This window comes from Lampetra fluviatilis, chromosome 2 (genome assembly GCF_964198595.1).
Source record: "Lampetra fluviatilis chromosome 2, kcLamFluv1.1, whole genome shotgun sequence".
Classification (NCBI taxonomy): Eukaryota; Metazoa; Chordata; class Hyperoartia; order Petromyzontiformes; family Petromyzontidae; genus Lampetra; species Lampetra fluviatilis.
The window spans coordinates 5,209,393-5,227,889 of NC_136276.1; the positions used below are offsets into that span (position 1 = coordinate 5,209,393).

Below are 18,497 nucleotides of genomic sequence, written 5' to 3' on the forward strand. Positions count from 1 at the left end.
TCAGTAAAACGAGACCGCAGTGTGGGGGGTGGGGGGTGCGGAACGTGCTGATGAAACACTGGGGCAATTGAGTGACGGCAGGATACACGCATATTCGTTTTCCACGTCTACGTAATTAAAAAAAATCGTATTAAGCATCATTCGAAGCCATTACCTATCAGTTTGGCTGGATGACGATCTCCCCAAGTGGTGATCACCATCTCTCAAAGATCTAGCGTTTATAGCGATCCAGATAGATGCTGCAACAGAAAACGTCGTTGCTCCATCTCTGTTCTCTCTCCAAACAGCTTCATAGCTCATCGGATTTCTCCAGGATTAAAACGACATCTGATTCTGCTAGTCTTGACCACTGGCCATAACATCTCTTCAAGTAATGTGTCCTGCCCAAATCTGAACGGTCCATGTTATTCTCTGATTCATCTGTCCTTTTTTTAGGATCTGTGAAATGTGATGGGATCCGTGTGTAGGTGTTCATCTCCCTACACCTCTATGGGTACTCACCTGGCTATAAATAATGTATCCATTTATAACCATAAATAATAATAAAATACTATATTTTCCAAGCCAAGCCTCTGTCAATCTGGATCCTTGTGAACCTTTTCACATCCAAATCATGAAATAGAATCAACGAGCAACTATTGACCCGTGACACATCACGGGGAGAGGAAGAAGACCTAAGGGATATACGGAACGGAACAGAAAAGAAAAGGAAACGGGAAAGCGAAGTGGTTAGAGTGGGAGTTAAGAGGCAAATTATGGGAAAAGTAACAGAAAAACGGAAGTAAAAGATCAGGAAAGACGAGGCTAGAGAGGAAGTTGTGACATTGAGGGCTTCTACGCTTCACGAAGTAGCGTCTGTTTTCGGAGGGGGCTGGCGATGTGTCCACGTGGAAGTCACGTGATTTATGGGAGGCTTGAGCTGATTTGGATATCGAGTACTCTGGACGATATTGTGCAGGGAGTGTGAGCCATTGAGATCACGTTTCTGGTCACCGCCAGTCACTGATTTACCTCTGAGTCGATCGGTGTGCTCGATGAATTTACACAACATTCATTGAATTCACTCGATGCAATAACAACACAGTTCAAGCATTTAATATCTGTTTGGCTTTCAAACAAAGACGGCAACTCTGAGCAAGGCGATAGTACAGTCAAACATGTTCTTTTTTTGCTTAGCATAAAACAACTCAGCGCTAATTATACAAAATGCAGATTCCTTCCTGCAAATTACAAAGTGTCACAATCACAGCACCAAATGAAAAGTGCAAATGCAATTTTAATCTTATCCCCTCTTGTTAGTGCATTGCCATCGCATTAAAGGGACAGTAGTGCATTCAAGGAACGCTACAACATGCATGTGGGAGGAATACCTCGTGGTTTTCACACTTCTCACATTGTACCTCTTGGTAGATGTGTTCCCTTATTTTTTGGGTCGTACAATGAGGTACAATTGAGCATGCCATTGGCCCAATTCTCCTACAGCCCAGGCTGCAGACGAAGATATTGTTGTGCTGTACACTCCGTGGCGCAATGAACTGAGGATGAAATTCGGCAGTGCCCTCTGAATTGACAGTATTCATTGGTTTTTAGAAGTGTTACTTCTGTGGTACCATCTCAAGCTACTTTTTGTCTAAGCGAGGTGCACCGGATCATCTCCCTTTAAAACTGAAACTGAAAAGAGCAGGAAACATGAATTGACTGAAAATGAAATGTAAGAGTGGATTTCTGTGCAGTCATTCTGACCAAGTTGAAAAGTGCTACACCGAAAGACACGCTTAAATCACCGGTGACTGCCCAGACTTGAAATCAGGAACTCTGACAATGTATTAGCAAGCCGAGCCCCACAACCCACCACCGAATGTGTCTGGTCTAAGCAACAAACATCGCCAGGCGACCCTGCAACCCCTAACGTCTATGCCAGTGTCACATCTGTAGAGATGACAATCACTCGGCAATGGGTCAGGGCTCCCTCCCAATGGGTATACCACTGGAGCTCACTGCACCAACAGCACTTCCGCTCATGCTCACAGGGGGGGGGGGGGGGAGTTGTTAGCCCACAGACCCCGACCACTGCACGTCCTTCGTCAGTACCACCAAAGGCGATTTTCAGGTCTTTTATTATGGATGGTAATTGGATGTAACAGAAAGCACAGACGTGATGGAGTTGGAGGGGGGAGGCGGTGTGACATCAAGCAGTGGGCCAAGCTCAGCATCGGGAACATCAAGAGAGTGGACGTGCTGGGATAAGTTGACCGGTGACCTCTGAACCTGAACGTATGAATGTTGAACTCATTTCGCGACATACATAGCCAACCGTGCTAATCGGAGGTGCGGGCAATGTAAAGAGCATTGAAACCAGTATCACATATTTGCATTCGTTCGCCATGTAGCAAAAGGTTTTCCCCATCCGCGGCACCGTTGTCTGCGGTGGTCGGCGGTCCGTCAGTTGTGGTAGTAGTACGAGTGGAAGCCGTGGAAGTGGTGCTGTCGCCCCGAGCGCACGTGGTCGCGCAGGTCCACCGGGTCGCTCCCCGACGAGGCGTGCAGCCGCCCCAGGGCGTCCGACCTGGAGAAGGAGTCCTGCAGCCGGTACAGGGCGCTCTGCGGCCTCGCCCGGTGGTGCCCCGGCACCGGCCTGGCGCCGGCAAGGGCCGAGTGCGGCCGTGGGGAGCCCCACTCGCACCCTACCCGGCTCCATGGAGCGTTCTCGTCGTTTTTGTGGATTTGGGAGGCGAGACCAAGATTATCGTGCGCGTTCGGCGCCTCGCCACCGGTGACGTGCGGCGAACGGAAACCAACCCGGCCGTCTTGATAAGCGGCGACTGCGGGCTCCGCCGCGTTGGCTGCTGTGGTCGACAGAGGCATGGCCCTTTCTACTCCCTGCCCGGTCAGCGGTTGGATCGCGGGGGATGTGTTGGCGTCGGCCAGGTGCCGGCAATATGGGGGCACTTTGCCGCATTCGGCACCCGAGCTGTATCTGACATCACCACCGAAACCGTGAGCCGCCGCCGCTGCCGCCGCCACCTCCTCGTCCTCCCCGGGGTCGTACGCCGTGCCATCACCGGCGGCAGCGTTGGCACCGCTCTTCCCGGCATACTCCGCCGCCGGCGGATCCGCAAAGTGGAGGTGGGCGGCGAGGCGCCGGGAGTCGTCGACCGATTCCTCCTCCGCCGTGGCACTCCCTCCGCCGGCCTCGAGAGACGCGCACTCCGCCACGAAGCGATCTCGGAGCCAGCCGCTCGCGACGAAGCGAGGCGTGCGCCCGTGCTCGGGCCGAGCGAGAGAGAATTTGGGAAGCGACCTCTCTACCTGCGAAGCGAGGGCGACGTGGTGGTCATTGATTATTAGCGTGGTTGGCTGCGTATGGTGCAAAATAGGTTCAACGTGCGTACGTGATTGCGTGCCACACGTCGGCTGCTGCTGGGGCTTACGCCATCGGCAGAGGGCGGTGGAGCAAAACATCCATTGAATTTTACTGTGCTCCTAACGTCTATTTTGCCTTCATCCAGCAGTGGATTGACAAAGGGATGTACTATGCAGTACAAGCCCAATGAAATATATTTTTAAACGAAAAAAAATTACGTAGAATCCCAACTACATATATATTGATCTGTGCTTTGTAACAACTGTGTTGCTAAGAAGCAACACAACTGCGTTGCTTAAAAGCACAGATCAATACAGAATCAGAATATTTATTTATACTGGAGGAATCCGATGAGCTATGAAGCTCTTTTTCACAGGTGTCCAAAATGTTACAACAAACAATATAAAACACGATAGGAGTGCAAAGTATAAGAAAGGTAAACAAATCACTTTAAAAAATACAGATTTTTTTTTTACTATTTGTTATCTTACCAGGTAAAGCGCACTGAGCTATTAACTTAATTTTTCAGAAGAGACCTGACCACACATAATAGCTCATCGCCATCCTCGTTAAAGGACACGACACAAAGCGTTGGCCAAGTACAGTAATGATGATTGTTGCAGGGCAGTGTTAATGGTGACGGTGGCGTTGCTGACGTGGCTTTTCGAAAAATATATTGTGCATAGATTGTCAGATAACTCTAGATATGGCACAAAAACAGCGTAGGGCATACTCGGTTAAGCTTTCATGTCCATTGATGTCACCCTCGGGAGGGGCTCACTAGAGCCCCCTTTAGTCGTTGGCCCTTCCACCAGCAGTGGCCTGAGCGAGCAATTGCAGGGCTGTGCCTCTAAACCATCGAACAAAGACGGCCACTGCATCCGCACACTTTCAGATGCACTTCTGGGGCCGTCTGGAACGCTCTTCCTTCCGATATTCGGAAGCCACTGGGAGCTATGCACTTTTACATCTATATCAAAAACTCATTTCTTTAGAACTGCTTTTCGTGTTTAGTTTGCTGTCCTTCCCCCGCACCTCCTTTTATCACGGTTTGTCTACGTACAGTGCGAAATAATTTCGACATACGTACATACGCTACCACCTTTTACATTTGAAGCATGCCGCCAATCTTAATGAAAAATTTGAAGGGCTCAAGCAATAATTTGGATCTTCTATTCTATTCAAGCCACGCTCAAGCCCATCGCGGCGTGCCAATGACCATCGCGTACGCTGGTGGGGGGGTCGCTGGCTGCAATCACAGTACCAGTTTGCTGCTTGGTGCTTTTCCACTTCTCAAGCTCCACAGCAGCTTCAGGTGGTGGTCATCCAAGAGAATGGGATTCATTGGTCCGTGACCTATGAACAATAACAATGCATGTACCGTACTGAATATGGTACAGCTGACATATGGTGATTTATACAATGGGGTAACAAATAAGGAAGTAGTTTCGGATTTGACAGTTTTTGTTTGTTTATAAACAATTGCCACCAGTTGCTAACAATGTCGTTCACGGTGAGGCCAAAAATTATTCTCAAGCAAGAGGCAACCTGCATCTCCTCTCCCAGACAACGGCTGCTTGCAAAGTAAATTGGCAATGTGCATCAACGTTTTACATCCGAAAATCCATGCCTTTAAGGAAATGTTGCAGGTGTGTATTAATTTGTGTGTGTTAATTGTCTCCACAATGACTCGATGCTTTGCAACTCAGGTTGAGAGTGTTTAAGCATTAGCTCTGTTGTCCGTGCTGTAACGGCGGCGGGGGGGGCACTAAAACCCTGTTAACGATGACCCAAAATGAACGAAACTTCAGCATGAAGTAGCGTTGCCCTTAAGGACTAACCCTATAGAAAGGCAGGTAAATGAATCAACGTGCTGCCCCAAACCTGAAATCGCCTTTTGCCGTCACATCCACCCATCGACTCAGCTCCCCCCTCCACACGAATGAAGTGCTTCCGAGGACACGCGCTCGCAGGAAAGCGTGTCACAAGCCCCACGTGTGCCCATTACTTTACTCGTTTCTTGACGCGTCGGTGTTGTCTCCCCTCAGCCGGTGCGATTGCGGTGTGCGCACCGGTACGATTGCGGTACGATTGCGGTGCGATTGCGGTGCGAACGCGGTTCCATTGCGGTGCGATTGCGGTGCGATTGCGGTGCGATTGCGGTTCCATTGCGGTGCGATTGCGGTACGATTGCGGTGCGATTGCGGTTCCATTGCGGTGCGATTGCAGTGCGATTGCGGTGCGATAGCACCGTCCGCACCGGTGAAGTTGAGTGTGTAGTTGGAGCGCCAGCGGCAGCGCTCCACGTTCCGTGCCTCGGTGGCCGTGCGGGGGCTAGGAGCCGTCTCCCGTGGCCGTGGGTTGGGTGCGACGGTCTTTGGCGGCGTCGGGTAGAACACCTCCTTGGGGAAGCCCGGGCCTGTGGGCATCTACACGTGCAAGTTCAAGTTCATTTATTAGGTATAGCCCTGTGAGCCATTCGGCTCTTGAATCGGGGGCCCGTAACCGGTTCAGATAATCAGGCTGCGGACACACAAAGATCCCCCGTATAGCCTTAACAGACTATAGGGGCAAGTACTGTTAGCGAGCACCTATGAAGGCCGGAACGGTACACGAGGGGGTGGGTGGCCAGCACCACGCCTGACCGCCTTTGTCTCCCTAGTGGAAATGTTTACACACCGCACCAGGTACTCATTTGAGGCTGAGGCGACTTAGGGGAGGCCCGGGACCGGTTCAGATAATCGTCACTGATGTTGGCAGTGAGCGGGAATCGAATCCGTGTCGCCGGGTTCATAGCGCAGCGTGCTAACCGCTACACTATCGCTCCCCACGGCGGACACACACACACACTCACCCAGCAGCGCGACACACCAACCACTCACATCGCGCTCTGGGACACGCGATGCAACGGCACGGGCGCCACGGGCTGCGCTTGCACCCTCGCCAGGCACACGCGATGCTCTGTGATGCCTTTTAGGATTGGACCGCGCATTCACATCTCAACACGGTGGCGAGATGTTAACTACCTCGCCGGGTACACAGGAAGTCGTGGGTTCGATCCCGACCCTGACGCTTGTATATTTGGAGCTTGCACGTTCTCCCGGTGGTCATGTGGATTTTTTCTGGGTGCTACTGGTTTTTGCCTCCACATTTAGAAGCAACATGCGTTTATAGAGTATTTGGCTGCTATAAATTTCCACGTGATAAGCCACTGTGTTGAGCTATCATTTGTGACCAGGTCGCATCTGAAAAAGAGTTATATAGCGCAGTGGGCCTTACCTGGTAAAATAGAAAAGTGTTTAGTTTGATCGCCAGACGTTCCGCTCCACTTGCTTCAGCTCCTGAAGAAACTACCGGCATTGTGTAAAGGCTGAACTATGTTGTGGTACAACCCTAAACAGAACTCCGAAGCCATATAACACAACTGCAAAAAAATCCTACCTTGTAGGCATACCTCTGATTAGCAAGATTGGCTACATATGGTGCAAAGGAAGTTCAACATACATACATTTCAAGGTATTTGTTTGACATGTTCTGCACGTATAAACATCAAAATGGCAATGGCGGGCTCAGAAATGTATTATTATGATTATTATATTTTTACGACTGTGTTTTATATTTTAAATAAAGTGATCATATATATCCGTGTATCTCGCCAGGCTTCGCATCAATTCAAGACAAAAGAAATGACCTTTCCAATCACATGGCTCATTTACAATAAACATATATACGTGATAGTTATTGAGAGGAAGAGGCAGTTACCGTAAATTATAATGTTCTTTTGGTCAAATACAATAAAAAAAAATCACATTCAGACGTGAAATAGTAATCGAAACGACCACTGCAACAAACCGTAATCAATTTCAATTTTGCCAAATATGAAGCTTAAATCCATGACTAAACACCATGTCAATGAAGTACGCAAACCAATGCCACGTATTATTATTGGTAAACTGGGTTCCATGGCTGAGCCTGCATATAAATGAGAAGCTAAGCAGGCTCAGAACCCTACGCAGCGTCACTTAAAATCTGCTTCGGACACCAAGGTCTCGAACTGCTACAGCCTCGCATCGGCTCTCTTCTGTCGCCCCCTCGGTGTGGAACTTTGTCCCTTTGCACATCCGCAACATCAAATGCACTCTGACTTTCAAGAAGCATCTGTTCGGTCAGGCTTTCGAGCAGCCCTGAGCTTGGCTCCGTGCAACTGAGTTGTTGACTTGTTTGCAAAATTTGCCGAATCATAAATGTCATTATTATTATCAAGCCTGGATCGTGCCTGCATGGTTGATCAGGCACAAGCACGTGTACAGTCGTAGGCGGTATGTGCGGCAGAGGTCAGTGCAGAAATCTCCACTGCACACCCCCCTAAACCCACACCTTCACCTACCTGAACTGACCAGGATGGTGAAGTATGGTCAAATAACTCTGCACGGCAAGGGGAGGGCCTCATCCGGCGGTGGATTGACAAGCGGGAATGCCATATGCAATGATGACAACTCGCACCTCCGACTAGCACGGTTGGCTACGTACGGTGCGAAAGAAGTCCAACATACGTACAACTCTGCGAGGAGTTTCTGACCTCCGGCCCTCGTGGCCCTCAGGGCCCGGCTCTATGTAATCTCCTGGTCGTCTCCTGGATGCCCTTACCTGGTAGAAACCGTGGTCTCCTGGCCACTGGCTGCACCGCTCCACGGGCTCCGCCATCACGACCTCGTATCGGTAGGGACCCCCTGCAGACACAGGCCGATATGCCAGGTTAGCCATCGCGCTAAGCGTCACCGGATTGCGCAGGGAACCAGTCAGGGCAACGCTGACCATTGTGGCAAGTCGGCCGACACGTGGGGGGGACTTGACTCCCTTGTGCCACGGTGGCGAGATGTTAACTACCTTGCCTAATATGCAGGACGTCGTGGGTTCAATCCCAATCCTGACGGCAGTATGTTTGAAGTTTGCATGTTCTCACCGTGGTCGTGTGCTTTTTTGTCCGGGGCCTCCGGTTTTTCCCTCCACATTTAGAAACATGCGCTTAGAGTATTTGGCTGCTATAAATTTCCACACGATAAGCCACTTCGTTGAGCTATCATCTGCGGCCAGGTCGCTTCTGAAAAAAGAGCTAAATATCTCAGTGCGTCTTACTTGTTAAAACAAAAATAGAGTACTTCAGAAAGTGTTTTCTCCTTTGACCTTGAAAAGTCGAATCATACGCGCGAGTGGCTCTACAAAAGAATTAACCGCACGAGTTGAACCGACTTAGCGGGGGAGTCTATTTTGACAACCACATAGTCATGCACGAGGCTTGCGATTTCACAATCCCGAGGCCCAATCGTCACTGCGGTGGTCACCTTTGGTCTTGGCGATGACCGTGACGGGCCGTGGCAGAGCCGCGCGCTGCCCGGCGCCTGCGTGGCTGCCCTCCTGGCGCTCGGGAGCGTCCGACGAGGGCAGCAGGGCCAGGCGCGAGACGTGCGAGGCGAAGGGGTGCTCCCGCGGGAAGGGGCAGCGCGCCTGGTGCTGCCTTCACGTGAGACGCGGGGGCACGGCGAGAGACACGGAGATGTGGTGAGAGACACGGGGAGACGTGGTGAAAGACACGGAGACATGGTGAGAGACACAAGGACACGGCGAGAGACTCGGAGATGTGGTGAGAGACACGGGGAGAAGTGGTGAGAGACACGGGGAGACGTGGGGAGACACACGGACACGTGGTGAGAGACACGGGTGGACGTGGGGAGACACACAGACACGTGGTGAGAGACACGGAGATACGGTGAGAGACACGGAGACGTGGGGAGAGACACGGACACGTGGTGAGAGACACGGAGACACGGTGAGAGACACGGAGACACGTGGTGAGAGACACGGAGACACGGTGAGACACACACGGACACGTGGTGAGAGACACGGAGACACGGTGAGAGACACGGAGACGTGGTGAGAGACACGGGGAGACATGGGGAGACACACAGACACGTGGTGAGAGACATGGAGACACGGTGAGAGACACGGGGAGACGTGGGGAGACACACGGGGAGACGTGGTGAGAGACACGGAGACACGGTGAGAGACACGGAGATGTGGTGAGAGACACAGAGACACGGTGAGAGACACGGGGATGTGGTGAGAGACACGGGGAGACGTGGTGAGACACACCGACACGTGGTGAGACATACAGACACGTGGTGAGACATACGGAGACACGGTAAGAGACACTGATGCGTGGTGAGACACACGGTGAGACATGGTGAGACACACGGACACGTGGTGGGACATACGGAGACATGGTGAGACACGGATACCCGGTGAGTCATAGAGACGTGGTGAGCCACAGGGTGACATGGTGAGGCACAGAGACACTGAGACATGGTGATACCACCGTCACAAGTCCTGTGAAACCCAACTCACCTGCCTGTCTCTATTATAAATACATCAATATAATAGTTGACTGCCATTTGCCTATCGACGGGGAGATGATGGCCTCCGCACACTCTGTCAGTCATGGGGGTTACGTGACCACACCCCAACACGGTGGTGAGTGTGGGTTGGTGAAGCGGGAGGGCATGTAGATGGCAACATAGAAGTACGGTACAACGGTAAATGTTGCCGCACTACCCTCTGCTGCCCATAATATAGCACGGTCCCACAACTGCCTATGGCGAACTGACACGCACATGTTCGTCATCCATCCAATAATATCCAGGCTCCACCCTGCTTATCTTCCGAGATCTCACGCATTCCAGACGATGTGGCCAGAGGCGCTGAGAGGCGCTGAGGTATTCAGCGAGTGTCAAATGACAGTACACGGGACAGGAAGGGTGGGCCTGTGTTGTTTATGAAGATGAGGCCACCATTTAGCTGGCACCTTTAAAATTCTTACGGTCTCTGAGGACACTTTACAGTTCACATTGACACTTAAATGAGACCAATGTCATCTCCTGCCATGAGCCACCCTCAGGCGATTGGTTCTGTATCAACAGCGTCAACCCAAGCCCACTCGTCATCATCTCCTGTATATTTAGGATTCCACATTTGTGTAAAAACAAATTGGAATTTACAGCGCTCTGTCAGTCTCCTGCTGAGTGAATGCCTCCCCACGCTGCGTCAGACCAGGGCCGGATTCAGGCACGGGGCTTTAGGGGTTTGCAGCCCAGGGGCTGGAGGGCCTCCAGAGATGAAGTGAAAAGTTATTTCATTTGTGAATGCTGAATTCTATTTTCCGTTAGCCTTGTAAAAAATAATTTTATTTTTCTTTAATTTGTTTTCCTTTTGAAAATATTACTGGGGCCCCAGGGGCCTACATAATCTCAATCCGGCCCTGCGTCAGACGTGGGGATTGTTTGGTTATACTTCTCCACGCTGGTCAGTGGGGATTGGTGAAGTGGGGGGGGGGAGGAAGAGGGTAAGACTGGCTCAGATTTCACTCGCCATTGATAGCCGTGGCCGGGAAATCGAACGCAGATTCGTCGGGTTCGTAGCGCAGTGCACTAACTACTGTGCCACCGCTTTACCTCGGGTTTTTCGTAAGCCTCAATAATCCGCGATGAAAACATCGATGTGTTTCTTTCCTTTCAGTTAGAGAAACAAAAAAGCCCTGTTCATATAAAATTCAATAAGTTCCCTAAAGCAGTAACAATGCACTCGTCTCTATGGACACTCTCAACGTGTACAAGTTTGCACTTGTACAAGAATGAGCGCATATTGACACATGCCGGAGTGTCTGTGAAATTCACGAAACCATCACACTGGTTGTTCGTCTTTGGTTCTTTTAGGAATGAAAATGTGTTTTTTTACGAACGCATGAGCTTCACCAACTGCAAAGAATACTAACAAATCCCCGAGCGCCACAATTGTAACTCGGCAGTTCCCCATGTCGTTTTCAGTGTACGTGTACTTACAGGTACACATTTGACTTTTTCACATCGTGTGAAGGCATCTCAGTTGGTATAACAAAAATTTGCATCGTAAAAATCTACTCTACAACGCCCGCGCTAGTTGAGTAAATCCTACAGGAATGACTCTCATGCAAGTTGTAAGCGCTGTAGTGTATATGTAGATAGACGATAGACTTTATTAATTTCAGCAGGAAGGGCCCAATGAGCCGCTAGGCTATTATTCCACGAGCGTAGTTGCGATGGTGCAGATGTCACGACATGGCACGGATGTTAGTTATCCATGCACGGTCACATAGGTCACGATACAAAAACAACAAGTATCGTTGCATGCGTCACGTGTTACAGAATGAGGGTAACTGGTCGAAAATGTAAAAACAAAAAATATGTTAAATCTTGACTTAAAGCTTTCGTGACTTCAGGAATTCACAAACGTCTGACCTCTGTGATTGCCAACAAGGGTTTTGCCACCAAGTACTAAGTCATGTTTTGCAGAGGGGTCACATACTTATTTTCCTCATTAAAATGCAAATCAATTTATAACATTTTTGACATGCGTTTTTCTGGATATTTTTGTTGTTATTCTGTCTCTCACTGTTCAAATAAACCTACCATTAAAATCATAGACTGATCATTTCTTTGTCAGTGGGCAAACGTACAAATTCAGCAGGGGATCAAATACTTTTTTCCCTCACTGTAGATAGGTTAAAAAAAATAACAAAAAATATTTTCTTTGAACCTCTCTACGTGACTTTACCAAAAGACCCAAAGAATATAAAACATGTTTTAATAAATGCGTGATTTGTGAACGAGAAATAAGCTTCGATACTCACTGGAGGAGTGATTCCTGTGGCTTGGGCAGCCTGAAAGGACAGAGACATCACATTTCAAACTGCTGCTGCTGTTAAGGCCGCAAGGATATTCGTGACAAACGGGAAATTGAGGTAGACATCAAAGTTCAAAGTTCATTTATTAGGTATAACCCTGTGAGCCATTCGGTTCTTTAATCGGGTGCAACCGCAACAAACAAAAAACTAAAACATGAACAAGAAAACATCTTAAAGTGACTATGTGCAAACAGAAAATCCAAGAAAAGACAGCAAAATATTGCAGAAAAAATCACCGTACACCAACCCTGTGCAAATATCCCAGTGGGATGCAAGTCAAACAACCACAAGACAACTTAGATTAAGGCCATCAGTCTAACTCTGTACTACAACAAACAAACATGGCCAAACCAAAAAACTTTTCGAAAATCACCAAAATAAAGCCATAAAAGCAATGAAACAGTGTGACCGAATTTTCACAATAAGCCCGTTCACTTTATAACCCGGTAATAACCTAATTGCGACTGAAGGTCTCTTTGTAATCTGACACCTGGGTTTGAAAACAAGAACTGCACCACTAAGCATAACTCAAAGTACAAAAGCAGAATATGATAAACACAATCTAGACAGATATAAAATGAAAAATAAAGGCATTTGAAGCGTATCTCGTCTAATTTGTGAATATTTGTGTGGTTTTTAGGACCACTTATGTTTCATCATGATCACCAGGTCTTCGTGTGTACTGCATTACCGTGCGTATTTGAAATGCTTTGCAAGATTGTACGCATATACACCGGGTTTATTGAAAGTAATTGTACATTTTTTTATTATGCTAAAACGTTTAATTCTGTCCTGAACATTGAGTCAAAAAATTCTAACGTATCAAGTCAATCTTAAACATTTGTTGAACTCAAGAGACCAGGCCAGTCTCATTCGCAAGAGTCAACAAAACGAGAAGAGAAAAACAAATAAAATAAAGTACGGACAATTAAGCAAGCAGAAAACAGCCCAAAACACAACTGAGTCACACGAGAAACAGAGAATATTGCACGAACGTACATCAAAATGTCTTTGGTCGCTTACACAAACCTGTTGAAAGCAGGGTATGACATCTCATTTCCCACGGGAAAGGAGTTTCACAACATCTGTGCGATCTACCCACCACAGCGCTGGATTACAGGCATGCGGAGAGCCACCACTGCCCGGCAAATGCTATCAATTAGTTGCATATCTCATCATGGGACCTCCTTTGCCAGTACCAAAATATGTCTCAAAAGGTGTTAGACCAGAGGACGCCAAAAGGCGTACAGCACAGACTAGGCTCCAAAGAAGCTGTCTCTGGTGTGGACCAATCAGTTTCAAAGACAATGCATATATTATCAGAGGATGTTTTTTGTTTGCATTCTGACCACAAGTATTGTGGTTAATGCAGACATGATTCCTTGCAAAAGCTTTCAGGTTGGTGTTTTAACATCTTAACACCTGTTTTGTTGCCAGAAAAAAAGGGGAAAACCTATTCTCATAGTTGCATATCCTTCCTCCAGCAGTTGACAGACAATGGCTGACGATGATGATGGTGATAATAGATTGCATATTCAACCAGCTTGTCTATAGAGCATGCAGCAAAGCCAGTGCAAGGGCTGTGCGCGCCTTGCCTGTCCCCTCTGGGTGTGTCCAATGCATGTGGGCTACATGTCGTGTCGCGTATGACCGCAGGCGTGTGGAACACGTGTAAGCGGGCACTCACAGTTGGTCGTTGGAGCGGAGGTTGCTCCTCTTGAGCTGAGTCAAATCGTAGCACTGTTTTATGCGGATCCCACTGCCCTTCGCAAGAGAGTTACAAAATGTACACACCAACCCAGCGCATGTTACATTACATGGAGGGACAATCGCAGGTACGCGTGGCTTAGACAACGTACATTTCCCAAGCTAGAGACTACATATGTTCTAGATTTGAAGCTTTCGTGACTGCAAGGATTCATATTCTTAGGTTTTTTCACTTCTACATAGCAAAAGGCTCAGTCCCATTTACACGCACCTTTACATCATCTGCACCTAGTTTACACAACAAAGGCTCTTTCCTAGCAGCGTGCTTCAGCCGCACCGAACCTCACAAAAATAATATTCAAGGCCTACCTTGGCTCCTCCAACCCTCAACCAGTATATATACAAGGACTGTTTCCTTGGAATTTCTCTCACTTGATACAGCTATCGTGCTGTGACGGTTCCACCTGAAGACGGAAGCTTGTGTTGCCTCCGAAACGTCGTGATTTTTATTATATTTTAATTTTACTTTTATTAATTTTATTTTTTTACCTACGTGACTTTACCGAAAAAACCTAAGAATAAGACTACATATGGACCGCTCATAGCAGTAATCGAGTTGGGCAGCACTCGTTTCTGGAAGGGATGACGGCTGGTGGTCAACGCTCATCGTGGGAGGGAACACATCCCAGGTTGTGTCTACCGTGGAGATGAAATTAAATCCGCGGTGCTGTTTCGACTGTTTCATCGCAAGACCTCGAGAGATGGCGACAGCTTGGGGGAGGCCTTCATCCAGCAGTGGATCAATCATCGCTGATCAAAATGCAGTGACATTTATAACGTATATCCACGTGCAAGCACCTGCCCAATCACATGAATGTAGTGCCAATTAAACCAGAAACACAGTCAAATGAAACTAGTTGCCCAGCCGTTGACTCCCGAAAATTAGATATATTTTAGCATTTATGTTGCTTGAAGTCAACCAACTTCATAGAAAGCAACAAACCTCTCTGCTTCCCCTAGCGGTGGTTCTGTGAAGTCCATCGTTTGAACGTCTTCTCAACTGTTTCGGTTATTCAAGATAAACAAGCTGCGTTCTGCTAAATTCCAACCACTGGCGCATCTGAACCCCTATCTATGTTGGAGGTGGCAAATTGATTTTCGCTAAAGCACAAGTCACTCCAGTTTAATTAACATTTTTATACATTGTTATTTATGAAAATATTTCACATGGGAACCCCCTTGAGACGAATAATCCCGATTTGCAAGGGCATCCAGGGCGTCGGTTGACTCGCTTAGCAATAGCGTAGTGACACGTAAACACAAAATGTATCTAAAATGACACATTGCGGTGTATTGATTCTTTGCACGAAGACAAATAGGCTCGCACAGAGACCCATGGACTCACACAGAGACCCACACTGAGACATATGGGCTCACATAGAGACTCATCGAGCTCATTATATACAATTTCACGTGAAAAGTGTCATGGTTTGACATTCAACGTCTGTCCATTAAAATAATGTAGGGGGGGGGGGGGGCAATGCTCATTTTTCCCCCCACCCCGCTGTGTTGCCCCTCTCATCCCAAGCGACCCCCGCACCTTGGCACGGGGTCACCTCCGAAGCCGTAGTGCAGATGTCCCCTGGCCGCGGTGGTCCCAGACTCGCGGCCCCAGGGAGGCCTCTCCGGGCTGGGGGTTGGAGGGACACGGGCCCTGGCCGCTTCGTACCTGGAGGGGGGGGGACACACGGCAGAAGGAGGCAGGGAGCGGTGAAGCCTTCTGCAGAAAAATATCCTGCCTCCATTCACCATCTAAACCAGGGGGGGGTGGGGGCAGCAACCAAAATAACAAGAAGAGCCTCAATATTTCGAGAGCCCGCGATGCCACGTGAATGCGATAGACCGTGGCTCCTTTAATAAATGACGAGCCCCTGGAGCTAAACAAAACCCCCGTGGACGCTGCACAGGACAGACCGTTGGGGATTCGTGATTTTTTTTCCTTTCTGTGGCCGTCTGGGTAAGGTGATGCGTGTTTTGGCGGTGGGTGGAAATTCCACGTTCTTGTGACCGTGACCGGTATATCTCAGCACTGCACAGTATATGGGGGGGGGGGGGGAGGACATTGAGAGTTTAACTTTTCCTCGGATTGCCCCGGAGGGATGGATGATAGTTGGGCCGCGTCTGATCCCAGCCCAACTAGGAATTGAATTCGCAACTTGATTTGTCTTGTGCGCTGTATACAGAGCATATAACCGACACCCAGCCTCTCCTAGAAGGCCAGTTTGGCCGAAACATCGAGAAGTTCATACTCTAACGACAAAACGAAAAAAAGCTTGTTTTTTTAGTAGAGATGTACCTGTTAAACGTTATTTTATATATCCCCGCTGTGTCCAGCAGGGGGCAGTGTAGCAAACCCCATGAACGTAATGCACGCAACTTCCACGTTCACGTCGAATGCTCACGAGCCTTCACCAACACGCAATGGCCAGCGTGGCGAGGTATGGTCAAATACCCCATTCTAGCGGCACGGCGTGGGAATACCCTCATCCAGCAGTGAATTGACCATGACTGCTGCCGATGAAGAATTGTAACTGCACTGAGCCAGCGAACAGCTGCTGCCCATTGTGACCAACCCAGTCGCGTGGCCACTGATTGTATCGAGAGCGTGCAGGCGATGCACCGGGACCCATGGGAACCGAGGGCCTCATGGGCCGGGCTACGAAGAGGCGAGGGGGGCCGGGGATGTAATTGGACAGGGGAGGGGGCCGATTCATCCCTTGACACCAGCAGGGCCCCGTGCCAACGACGACATTTACAACGGTTCTGGAGTGGGGCCGTCCATAAATGATGTCACGCGATTTTGGACGATTTTTTTACCCCCCCCACCCTCGTCACACGGCGTCACAAAAAATCAGACCCCCCCTCAAATATGACGTCACAAAGCTCTGCCCCCCCCCCCCCCCAATATAAAACATGCTTCAAATCGCTTTAAACTATTGTCATTGTAGTGCGTATTTAATGTGGCGCTGCACTCTGATGTTGTAGGAGAAATATTTATTAAAAACGTCTATTTAATTAAGTAGAACGTGTTGTCTATGTATTTAAAGTTGCGCATTTTGATGTGACGTAACATTTCTCGCCCCCCTCGTCACACATCGTCACAAATGTCTGACTGCCCCCCCCCTCCCCAGGTGCGTGACGTCGTTCATGGAAGTCCCCAGTGCCCTCCCAGGGCTCGGTAACTAAAATAGTACTAAGAGGCATTCCTTTCGAATCGCTTAAACAAAAACTCAATAATTCAGGTGCCACAATGCCACGTGAATACGAGACGGTCGGCCACGCAGCAGCGGTCCTTACAGAGCCACCGCATGCCGCTCCAGAGTCGCCCGGCCGGGTACGGGTAGCCGTTTGCGACCCTGGTGCGGCCGGGTACGGGTACGGGTAAGGAATCAAAACCCGTTTGCGACCTCTGGGACCAACGTAGCAACCCGTATGAAGTTAGCAACTGCACCAACGAACAGTGTTTTTTTTCTTCTTCAATGAGAGGCCAAGATCAAAACTAGCACAGCACAACAACCTCAAAGCACAGTTCTTGCTTGTGTTGCGATCGAAACGTCGTGATCTATTATTTTTCTATACCTACGTGACTTTACGAAAGAACCGAAGCCTATGGATTCCTGCAGTCACGAAAGCTTCAAATCAAGATTGGAGCACACCTCTATTGGACGCGCTTTTGTCAGCAGTGGCGTTTCGCAAGCAAAGTAGACATCGCGTAAAATGTTGCGACAGTGCCTTTACCCTTTGACTGAGAAACAAAGGCAAACGCACCACGCGGTGACTTAGGGCCGCCGTGCGGTTTGTACGTTAGGAACGGGTTAATCGATTCTGGCCAACGGTTAACGGTTTTCAACGTTGTCGCTTTGACAACGCGAGTTTCGAACCGAACACGGCAGCGCAATGCGAAACAGAAACGCGATGGGAAACGTTACATTGAACGTCACTTTAAAAACGATACATTTATATTATTGTTGCCAACTCAGACTCTCTCTCTGTCTCTCTCGTGGAGATCCCGACTGCTATACATTTGCACGTTATGAGCCACTTGTTTGAGCTATCATCACGTGGTCAGTTCGCTTCTGAATAAGAGCGACGGTGCTGAGTGGGTCTCACCTGGTAAAACACAAACAAACAAACAAAGCTTTAGTTTTATTTTTTAGTTTTCGCACGCACCGTCCAGGCGACACGGTGATCCTGGGCGGCAACTGCATCGGCGTGAACTCCTGGCTCGACTGGAAAGTCCTCGACAGCGGTCTTTGCGCCCGACTCGCCACGACCACGACTGCTGCTGCTGCTGCCCCGAGCTCGTAGCAGTCACCCATGGTGGACTGGCGGTGAGAGGTGTTGACCTTGTGGGCAGCGAGCAGCAGCAGCGACCAGCGGACATAACCGCACGGGAGCCCAGAGGAAGAAGTAGGAGGAGGAAGAATAAGGGAGAATGCGCGTGCACGCACGGAGGGGCTTCACCACGGCAACGCGCGCGGGGCGATGGTGCGGCCGTGACTCTCCGCGTCGCTCCGGGCGGCGTCACTGGGCCGTGAAGGATGGGGTTGGGAGAGGCGGGGTAGGGTGGGTTTGCGTGTGTGTGTGGTATGT

The 18,497-nt window shown here is 49.2% G+C and overlaps 1 protein-coding gene across 1 annotated transcript; it reads right to left on the minus strand.

Moving 5' to 3' along the window:
• Positions 1 to 1,334: 1,334 nt before the first annotated feature.
• Positions 1,335 to 18,223, minus strand: SPMIP4 (sperm microtubule inner protein 4). Its single transcript, XM_078876216.1, has 9 exons — positions 18,075 to 18,223; positions 15,445 to 15,573; positions 13,825 to 13,896; positions 12,084 to 12,113; positions 8,707 to 8,879; positions 8,012 to 8,094; positions 5,625 to 5,793; positions 4,629 to 4,720; positions 1,335 to 3,426 (listed from the first exon to the last, which is right to left on the minus strand). Exons 1-9 carry the CDS (start codon positions 18,221 to 18,223, stop codon positions 2,443 to 2,445), a joined length of 1,881 nt encoding a protein of 626 aa, XP_078732342.1. The 3' UTR covers positions 1,335 to 2,442.
• Positions 18,224 to 18,497: the final 274 nt, after the last annotated feature.

Coding starts and splice junctions, on each gene's coding strand:
- SPMIP4 (XM_078876216.1), bottom strand. CDS start 18,223: ATGGGTGACTGCTACGAGCTCGGGGCAGCAGCAGCAGCAGTCGTGGTC. Junction 13,897..15,444: donor GGAGGTGACCCCGTGCCAAG/GTGCGGGGGTCG, acceptor TGCGAAGGGCAG/TGGGATCCGCATAAAACAGT. Junction 8,880..12,083: donor CCACAGGAATCACTCCTCCA/GTGAGTATCGAA, acceptor TCTCACGTGAAG/GCAGCACCAGGCGCGCTGCC.